Source organism: Mauremys reevesii, unplaced genomic scaffold (genome assembly GCF_016161935.1).
Source record: "Mauremys reevesii isolate NIE-2019 unplaced genomic scaffold, ASM1616193v1 Contig1, whole genome shotgun sequence".
Classification (NCBI taxonomy): domain Eukaryota; kingdom Metazoa; phylum Chordata; order Testudines; family Geoemydidae; genus Mauremys; species Mauremys reevesii.
Window position 1 is genome coordinate 567,509 of NW_024100715.1, and position 10,135 is coordinate 577,643.

General features: G+C 67.3%; 1 protein-coding gene across 2 annotated transcripts; it reads left to right on the forward strand.

Moving 5' to 3' along the window:
- The first annotated feature begins 2,108 nt into the window (after nt 1–2,108).
- On the forward strand, nt 2,109–8,854 carry LST1 (leukocyte specific transcript 1). 2 transcript variants are annotated; one of them, XM_039517233.1, is made up of 5 exons: nt 2,109–2,257; nt 5,320–5,459; nt 6,904–7,017; nt 7,503–7,525; nt 8,474–8,854. In XM_039517233.1, exons 2-5 carry the CDS (start codon nt 5,342–5,344, stop codon nt 8,828–8,830), a joined length of 612 nt encoding a protein of 203 aa, XP_039373167.1. In that variant the 5' UTR covers nt 2,109–2,257; nt 5,320–5,341; the 3' UTR covers nt 8,831–8,854. The 2 variants fall into 2 exon arrangements, with proteins under 2 accessions (XP_039373167.1, XP_039373168.1); XM_039517234.1 differs by having other exon boundaries at nt 5,320–5,378.
- The last annotated feature ends 1,281 nt before the right edge of the window (nt 8,855–10,135 follow it).

The window sequence follows — 10,135 nt, forward strand, 5'->3', positions numbered from 1 at the left end:
CAAAACCGGCTCAGCAAGTCCCCTGTCTGCAGCACCCGGCCCCCAGCTCCCAGCGGGGTCCACACCCCAAATCAATCCCTTTTACCCTGTAGACCCATAAACTGTCCTTCCTCCGTAACGCTGCCAGAGGTTTGCTGCCCCAGGGATTAATCACTTGCTCTGGGTTAATTAATACACAAAGTGATTTTATGAAGCACACAGAGGAGGATTTCAGCGGCTCCAAGTAACAGCAGCCAGAACAACGTGAGTCACCAAGCAAATAAAACAAAACAAAACAGGCAAGTGTGAGCCTGACCCAGGCAGAAAGTGAACCCGGGTAAATCTCACCCGCCCCGAGGGGCCAAGAAGCTTCTTTCACAGGCCAGACTCCTCCGTAGCCTGGGCCCGTCCCTGCCCCGGGGCAGCCCTGGCTGGCTCCAGCCGGGATCCCAGGGGAAAGCAGGGGCGGTCTCAGGCCTGGCCCCCTTGTCCTGCGCCCCTCCCTGTGCCCCCCATTACAGCGTCGGCGCAAGGCGGGAACCCAATGCGATGCCCCCGCACAGCAGATTAGAGGCTCTGTAACGAGACCTTACAAGAGACCTCGTTGCATCATAGTCACCCTCGTTAGCATATTTGCATAACAGCGCCCGGAGGGCACCGCCCCGGGTCGCGATTCCCCCGGCCAGCCCGCGGCCGTTCCCAGCCAAGCCGGCGATTGCCCCAGGCCCGGCTCTTCCAGCCCCTCTCAGGGTATTTTGGGCCCTGACGCCGCACGGAGCCGGTCGCCAGCCACTTCCTCGCTCCAGGGTTTCGACTCGCTACGTTTCTCTGCACCCGAATAAAGGCTGGTTCTGCTGGAAACAGAAATCTTCATTTCCCTCGGCGCCGCTGTGGCTCCAGGTCCCTGCGATGACATCCTGTAGGGCCTACAATAACACCAGGCAGAGCTGCCAAAGGGTCACTCAGCTGGGGGCCCTGGAGCGGGTGAAAGGGACCCACAAGCACTCACAAGGGCAAGGGGAAGTGGGAGGGGGCTGGGAGCCAGGACTCCTGGGTTCTCTCCCCAGCTCTGGGAGCGGAGTGGGGTCCAGTGGGTGGAGCAGGGGGGTAGGAGCCAGGACTCCTGGGTTCTCTCCCCGGCTCTGGGAGGGGAGTGGGGGCTGGTGGTTAGAGCAGGGGGGCTGGGAGCCCGGACTCCTGGGTTCTCTCCCCGGCTCTGGGAGGGGAATGGGGGCTGGTGGGTTAGAGCAGGGGGGCTGGGAGCCAGGACTCCTGGGTTCTCCCCGGCTCTGGGAGGGGAGTGGGGGCTGGTGGTTAGAGCAGCGGGGCCGGGAGCCCGGATGCCTGGGTTCTCCCTGGCTCCGGGAGGGGAGTGGGGCCCCGTGGGTACAGCAGTGGGCCCGGGAGCCAGGATTCAGGGTTGTGTTGCCGTTGCCAGTTGTGGGGCGGACGAGGGAGGTGCGGTAGCCAGGAAGTTGTGGGGTTGTTTTGCAGAAGGAAGGAGACGAGTGTTTCACAACCGGCAGATTCACAAGGAAGGACGGACCCCGGCCATGGGGATGGGGGATGGGGGCTTTGGGTCAACCCTCTGCTGGGAACGGAACCCAGGAGTCCTGGCTCCCCGCCCCTCGCTCTAACCACTAGTCCCCACTCCCCTCCCAGCGCTGCGGGAGAACCCAGGAGTCCTGGCGCTCTGCACCCCACTACAGTAGCTTGCTCATCCCCCGGGGCCCGGCTCCCCCTTGGGGGGACGAACCCCGAGCCCCATTCCCTGCCCCCAAGGCCGCCAGGCCCCGGGTGGGGAGCAGGGCCCCTGGGGCGGGGGGCAGATTTCACAGCTCAGCAGCGGAAATTTTGCCTCTGCCAGGCTCTCCCTTGGGGGCACCAAAGCTACCCCTCCCACTTCCCCTCCAGGTGGGGAGAGAACCCAGGCGTCCGGGCTCCCAGCCCCACCCTGCTCTGACCCACCAGCCCCCACTCCCCTCCCAGAGCCGGGGAGAGAACCCAGGCGTCCGGGCTCCCAGCCCCCCTTCTCTAACCCACCAGCCCCCACTCCCCTCCCCTCCCTGGAGAGGACCCAGGCGTCCGGGCTCCCAGCCCCCCCGCTGACCCTGCAGCCCTTGCGGCGGATACAGCTGCCGCGTGAGCGTGTGGTGTGAACTCTTGGGGGTTTCCGGGGCTGGGGAGCTGGAAGCAGAAGTCCCCCCCCCCCGCAGGACACGCAGCCCGTGGGGGACGAGGGACGGACGGACGGTGCCGCTCCCCGGGCCTGGGGCTGGTGAGTGGCCCCCACGCCGAGGGGCCGGGCCGGGCCGGGGGGGGGAAGGGAGCAGAGGGGGACGGGGGGCTGGAGACGGCCGAGGGGGGGGGGAGAGATCGATGGGGGGAGGGTCAGAAAGATTCAAACCAACTGTCCATCCCGCCCTGCCGCCCACCTGGGGTACCGCCCCTCCCCATCTATCCCCCTCCCCTCTATCCCCCTCCATTCAGCCACCCCACTGCCCCCAATCCATCCACCCCATCCCCGTCCATCGATCCCCACCCCTTCCTCCCTCCATCCTCCCCCCTCCATCCCCACCCCTCAGTCCATCCACCCCTTCCTCCTCCCTCCCTCCCCACCCCTTCCTCGTCTAGCCCCCTCCCCATCTATCCCCATCCCCTCCCCTCTATCCCTCCTCCCTCCATTCAGCCACCCCCACTGCCCCCAATCCATCCACCCCATCCCCGTCCATCGATCCCCACCCCTTCTTCCTCCCCTCCTCCCCACCCCTTCCTCCATCCATCACCTACCCTTCCTCCTCCCCTCATCTAGCCCCCTCCCATCCCCTCCCCTTATCCCTCCTCCATTCAGCCACCCCACTGCCCCCAACCCATCCACCCCTTCCCCGTCCATCGATCCTCCCCTTCCTCCCTCCCTCCCCTCATATAGCCCCCTCCCTCCCCTTATCCCCTCCATTCAGCCACCCCACTGCCCCCAATCCATCCACCCCATCCCCGTCCATCGATCCCCACCCCTTCCTCCTCCATCCCTCCCCTCCATCCCCACCCCTCAGTCCATCCACCCCTTCCTCCCTCCCTCCCTCCCCACCCCTTCCTCGTCTAGCCCCCTCCCCATCTATCCCCATCCCTCCATTCAGCCACCCCCACTGCCCCCAATCCATCCACCCCTTCCCCGTGCATCGATCCCCACCCCTTCCTCCCTCCCTCCTCATCTAGCCCCCTCCCCTTATCCCCCTCCATTCAGCCACCCCCACTGCCCCCAACCCATCCACCCCATCCCCGTCCATCGATCCTCCCCTTCCTCCTCCCTCCTCATCTAGCCCCCTCCCATCCCCTCCCCTTATCCTCCATTCAGCCACCCCCACTGCCCCCAATCCATCCACCCCATCCCCGTCCATCCATCCCCTCCCCTTCCTCCCTCCCTCCTCATCTAGCCCCCTCCCATCCCCCTCCCCTTATCCCCCTCCATTCAGCCACCCCCACTGCCCCCAACCCATCCACCCCTTCCCCGTCCATCGATCCTCCCCTTCCTCCCTCCCTCATCTAGCCCCCTCCTATCCCCTCCTCCCCTTATCCCCTCCATTCAGCCACCCCCACTGCCCCCAACCCATCCACCCCTTCCCCATCCATCGATCCCCACCCCTTCCTCCCTCCCCTCATCTAGCCCCTCCCATCCCCCTCCCCTTATCCCCACCTCCATTCAGCCACCCCACTGACCCCAACCCATCCACCCCTCCCTCCATCCCTCCTCCCCATCCCCTGCCTCCCTCCGTCCATCTCCCCTCCCTCCATCCCCACCCCTTCCTCCTCCTCCCTCCCTCCTCACCCCTTCCTCGTCTAGCCCCTCCCCATCTATCCGCACCTCCTCCAGCCACCCCACTCGCCGCTTCCTCCAGCCCCATCTTCATCCTCACCCCACCCTCCTCCGTCCATCTCCCCTCCCTCCATCCCTCCCCACCCCCTCCCTCCCTCCCCTTCCCTCACCATCCATCCCTCCCCACCCCTGCCTCCTCCCCTCCATCTACCCCTCCTCCATCCCTCCCTCCTCCCCATCCATCCATCCCCACCCCTGCCTCCCTCCTCCTCCCTCCATCTATCCCTCCCTCCATCCCTCCCCACCCCCTGCCTCCCTCCTCCTCCCTCCTCAACATCCATCCCTCCCCCTCCCTGCCTCCCTCCCCTCCTCCATCTACCCTCCTCCATCCCTCCCCACCCCTGCCTCCTCCCTCCTCCATCTACCCTCCTCCATCCCTCCCTCCCTCCCCATCCATCCATCGCCACCCCTGCCTCCCTCCCCTCCCTCCATCTACCCCTCCCTCCATCCCTCCCCTCCTCCTCCATCTACCCTCCTCCATCCATCCCTCCGCACCCCCTCCTCCCCATCCATCCCTCCCCACCCCTGCCTCCCCCTCCTCCCTCCATCTACCCCTCCCTCCATCCCTCCCTCCTCACCATCCATCCATCGCCACCCCTGCCTCCCTCCTCCTCCCTCCATCTACCCCCTCCATCCCTCCCTCCCTCCGCACCCCTCCTCCCCATCCATCCCTCCCCACCCCTGCCTCCTCCCCTCCCTCCATCTACCCTCCTCCACCCCTCCTCCCCATCCATCCCTCCCCACCCCTCCTCTCATCTAGCCCCTCCCCATCTATCCGCTTTCTCCAGCCACCCTCGCCGCTTCCTCCAGCCCCATCTTCATCCCCACCCCTGCCTCCTCCGTCCATCTCCCTCCTCCATCCCTCCCCACCCCTTCCTCCTCCTCCTCCCTCCCCACCCCTCCCTCCATCTACCCCTCCTCCCCACCCCTGCCTCCTCCCCACCCCTCCTCCATCCTCCCTCACCATCCATCCCTCCCCACCCCTTCCTCCATCCATCGATCCCTCCCCTCGTCTAGCCCCCTCCCATCCCCTCCCCTCTATCTCTCTCCCGTCCATCCCCTCCCCTCTCTCCCCACCTCCTCCAGCCAGCCCCCACTCACCGCTTCCTCCAGCCCCACCCTCCATCCATCTCCCCTCCCTCTCTCCCTCCCCACCCCTCCCTCACCATCCATCCCTCCCCACCCCCACCTCCATTCACACCCCTCACCCCTGGAGTTATCCATCCACCCCCCAGCCCCACCCTCTGCTCCCCACTGGTTTGAAATGGCTGAAGTGCGGGTGCCTTGCCCGGGCCCCAGTGTGAGACCCACGGGACGTGGCCCCGAGGGTCAGAGCCTCTCGCGGGGTGGGGGGTGTTCCTGGGGCCTAGTGCTGTAGCGCGGGGGGGGGAGGGCTGGGAGCCAGGACTCCTGGGTTCTCTCCCTGGGCGTCCAGTGTGTGACCTGTTGCCCTCCTCTGGCCTTAGAGACCCGGGTTCACCTGCTGAAATGGGATGTCCCAGTGTAAATGAGACCTGCACATCAGGTACGACTCTCCCCACGGAAGTGCCCGCTCAGGAGAGGGGTGATCCCAGCCCGGGGACCCTGTGGCAGGACAGCCTGTGGGGTGAGGACGGGGGGGCCGGGAGCTGGTTTGGAAATGCGGCTCCATCCTTTCACCCAGGGGAGAAGGAGCCACTTCATTCCCCACCCAAACCGGGGGCAGGTTTTCCAGCGCCGGTCGTTCTGGGGGGCAGGTGTGAGAAATGCCAATTTGGTGCCGACTCTGCCTCGCTGGTGCCCAGTTTCTTCATTTCGGGGGGGGGTGGTCTCGGGGGTGGGCTCAGAAAAGCTCAGAACGGGGCCGGGCGAAACGGCTCCAGGGCTGGAGGGACCATGGGGGTCGTCCCGGGACCGAGCCAACCTGCACCTGGTCCTTCACCGCCCGGGAGGGGGATCCCACGTCCCGCCTGCGGGCGATGCCAGAGCCGAGCGCCCCGAGACCGGGAAAGTTTGTCCTGATCTCCAGCCGCAAGGGCCCTGAGGCACCTGCTTACGTCTCCTGCTGCCGTCTGCGGAGACGCAGCATCGGCCCGGCCTCGGGAAAACCCCCTGCCCAGGTTTTCTAACACGGGCTCTGCTTTGTGCCCGGCTGTGAGGAAGTGGGACTGGTCGCACTGGGGGCTGGGAATGCTGGGGCAGGCCCCTAAGTATCTAGCAAAGCAGAAGGCCGAATGCCTGACACTCTGTCTCCTAGCAACTGAGGGCTGGGCCCCTCCCTGCAAAGGTGCATCTCAAGGTGTGGGAGACAAAGGGGTCAGGTGACCTCCTGGCCCGGGAGAGAAGCTGGGCAGAGAGGAGGGGCTGGAGGGGGCTGGGCAGACTGGGGCTGGCTGGGGAAAAGAGGGGAGGCAGGGAGACAGGGCTCTGATCCCCGGGGGGGGGGGCTGTGAGGCCCCCCAAGATGGACCTAACCGGGGGGATCCGGTTATCTGGGCCTGCAAGACCTGTGCTGGCCTGTGTCCTGTTGGCTAAATAAACCTTCTGCTTTCCTGGTTGGCTGAGAGTCCTGGGGAATCGCAGGGAGCCCGGGGGTGCAGGGCCTGGCGCCCCCACACTCCGTGACACCGGCGCGGGGCAGGTTTCTAATCCCTGCCCGGCCCGGCCCAGGACCCACTCCCGCCCGCGCCTGGCCTGGGTCTCACCGCTCCAGCCGGGTCCCACCTGCAAAAAATCTCACATCCCGCAAGAGAGACGGAGGCGCCCGGGCGCCTAAGAGAGACAAGGACAAGCCAGTGACAGAATCCAGCCAAGTGCCGGGCTGCGTTAACCAAACGGCCGCCGGGCCGGGTTACACCCCTTGCGCTTGACTGAATTTCACCGGGTTGAATCCAGACCAGCCTCAGTTTCTCACGGCGGTTTTGGCCCCTCCCTCCTGGTGGGGTGGCAGCTTCAGATTTGACCAGCGCCCTCGCCAGGGCCTGGCCCCCAGCGCAGGTCCGGGAGGCAGCGGGGGGGGCGGGAGCCGGGGGGGGGGTCCCAGCACTGACCCCCTGTCTGGTGTTTGGTAGGTAAGGAATGCTGCATCCCGTTGTGGGGAGTCGCCACCGCGGCAGGTGGGGGGTTTGTCATGCTGGTTCTGATCCTGGTGCTGTCTGTCTGCCTGTGCCGGGCCAGGAGACGAGGTCAGTGGGGGCTGGTGGGTTAGAGCAGGGGGGGCTGGGAGCCCGGACTCCTGGGTTCTCTCCCCGGCTCTGGGAGGGGAGTGGGGGCTGGCGGGTTAGAGCAGGGGGGTCTGGGAGCCCGGACTCCTGGGTTCTCTCCCCGGCTCTGGGAGGGGAGTGGGGGCTGGTAATTTAGAGCAGGGGGGTCTGGGAGCCAGGACTCCTGGGTTCTCTCCCCGGCTCTGGGAGGGGAGTGGGGGCTGGTGGTTAGAGCAGGGGGCTGGGAGCCTGGACTCATGGGTTCTCTCCCTGGATATGGGAGGGTAGTGGGTGCTGTTGGGTCAGAGCAGGGGCGGCTGGGAGCCAGGACTCCTGGGTTCTCTCCCGGCTCTGGGAGGAGGGGGCTGGTGGGTTAGAGCAGGGGGGGATGGGAGCCAGGACTCCTGGGTTCTCTCCCCGGCTCTGGGACTGGAGTCAAGACTTACAATGTTCACTTTCTGTTACAGTAAAGAAGCTGGTGGCTTGGAAGGTAAGAGACAGGAGTGGGGGGCACTGGCTAACCTGTGCTGGGGGTGGGGGAGAACCCGGGGCTGCGGGTCGGGAGTGAGGGGCACCGGCAGACCTGGGGGGCGCAGGGCTGGGCTGGCAGGGGCTGCGGGTCGGGAGTGAGGGGCACCGGCAGAGCTGGGGGAGGCAGGGCTGGGCTGGCAGGGCCTGGGGGTCGGGAGTGAGGGGCACCGGCAGGGCTGGGCTGGCAGGGGCTGCGGGTCGGGCGTGAAGGGCACCGGCATAGCTGGGGGGGGCAGGGATGGGCTGGCAGGGGCTGCGGGTCGGGCGTGAGGGGCACCGGCAGAGCTGGTGGGTGCAGGGCTGGGCTGGCAGGGGCTGCGGGTCGGGAGTGAGGGGCACCGGCAGGGCTGGGCTGGCAGGGGCTGCGGGTCGGGAGTGAGGGGCACCTGCAGGGCTGGGCTCGCGGGGGCTGCGGTCGGGAGTGAGGGGCACCGGCAGAGCTGGGGCAGGGCTGGGCTAGCAGGGGCTGCGAGTCGGGAGTGAGGGGCGCTGGCAGGGGCTGCGGGTCGGGAGTGAGGGGCACCGGCAGGGCTGGGCTGGCAGGGGCTGCGGGTCGGGAGTGAGGGGCACCGGCAGGGCTGGGCTGGCAGGGGCTGCGAGTCGGGAGTGAGGGGCACCGGCAGGGCTGGGCTGGCAGGGGCTGCGGGTCGGGAGTGAGGGGCACCGGCAGAGCTGGGGGGTGCTGGGCTGGGCTGGCAGGGGCTGCGGGTCGGGAGTGAGGGGCACCGGCAGGGCTGGGCTGGCAGGGGCTGCGGGTCGGGAGTGAGGGGCACCGGCAGGGCTGGGCTGGCAGGGGCTGTGGGTCAGGAGTTAGGGGCACCTGCAGGGCTGGGCTAGCGGGGGCTGTGGGTCGGGCGTGAGGGGCGTTGCTCATTATTAACCCCTGGGGGTGCCCGTTCCCCCCCAGGACGGCGCGGAGCTGGAGGACCCCGACGTGCATTACGCCTCCCTGCAGAATTTGGCCTCAGCCCAGGTCGGGGAGCAGGAGCCGGAGCCCCCCGGCCCCCAGCACACGGACTACGCCACCGTGGCCGAAGTGAAGGGCCTGGCCGAGGAGGGGGGGGAAGGGGAGGCCTGGCCAGATCGGGGCGCGGACCCTGGGGAGCTCGTGCAGGACCCCCAGGAAGGGGAGGCCTGGCCAGATCGGGGCAGGGACCCCGGGGAGCTCATGCAGGACCCCCAGGAAGGGGAGGCCTGGCCAGATCGGGGCAGGGACCCCGGGGAGCTCGTGCAGGACCCCCAGGAAGGGGCAGCCGCCCACTGAGCCGAATTGGCGGGGGTGGGGCAAGGGGGAGCAGGAGGGGGTCCCCGGTAATGTAGGTGGGGGGAAGGTACCTGGTTACCAATAATCATCACACACCGAGATCATAGATACCCCAGGACTGGCTCGTATGGTGGGTCTGGGCAGCGCCCGGTGCGGGGGGGGGGCACTCTCGGTTGGGGGAGTGTCTGTGTCTGTACTGAGGAGCAGGGGAGGGGGCCATGGGGCTGGGATCAGGGTAGGGGTGGGGGCAGGGAGGGGGCTATGGGGCTGGGATCAGGGTAGGGCTGGGTGCAGGTGAGGTGGGTATGAGGCTGGGATCAGGGTGGAGCTGGGGTCCACTCGGTCGGGGTGTCTGTACTGACGGGCATTGTGGAGCTGGGGGCCAGGGCATGAGGTTGGGGGCAGGGGAGGGGTTTATGGGTCTGAGATCAGGGTAGGGCTGGGGCAGATGAGGGGTTATGGGGCTGGGATCGGGGTGGAGCTGGGGGCCAGGGTGTGAGGTTGGGGCAGGGAGGGGTTATGGGTCTGAGATCAGGGTGGAGCTGGGGGCAGGGGAGGGGGTTATGGGGCTGGGCTCAGGGTGGAGCTGGGGGGCCAGGGCGTGAGGCTGGGGAAGCAGTTATGGGGCTGGGATCATTGTGGAGCTGGGGGCAGGGGAGGGGGTTATGGGGCTGGGCTCAGGGTGGAGCTGGGGGGGCAGGGGAAGCGGTTATGGGGCTGGGCTCAGGGTGGAGCTGGGGGGCAGGCGCAGGGGCTGGGACGTCGCACTCCGTATGAATTTAGGCAGCTACGCTAACGAGTGTGACTATGAGGTCACTGGCTCGCGGCGACGGTGGTGCCCGCCGGGCGCGGGCAGGTCTGTGCCCGGAGCGAGGAGAACGGGTGTAACCGTGATTGGCGGCCGGGAACGTGCTACGTGGCGGCATGAAGGGTGCTCCAGCCCCGTGGCCTGTCACTGGCCTGTTCCCCTGCCGAGCTCCCGGCACGGGGGGCCCGGCCCGGCCCGCAGGAACGGGGCTGGGGTCCCTCACTGAGGCCTCCCGGCGGGTGAGATTTCCCCGCGTTCGGACCCTTCCCGGGTCAGGCTCACACTTGCGTGTTTTGTTGCATTTCCCTGGTGACTCACGTTGTTCTGGCTGCTGCTACTGGGAGCCGCTGAAATCCGACTCTTTGTATTTAATAAAAATCACATTTGTTTATTAATTGACCCCGAGCGAGTGATTAACGCGTGGGGCAGCGAGCCGCGGGGTCCGGCCGCGCTGCGGAGGGGACAGGTGAGGGTTCACCCCGGACAGGCTTTATACG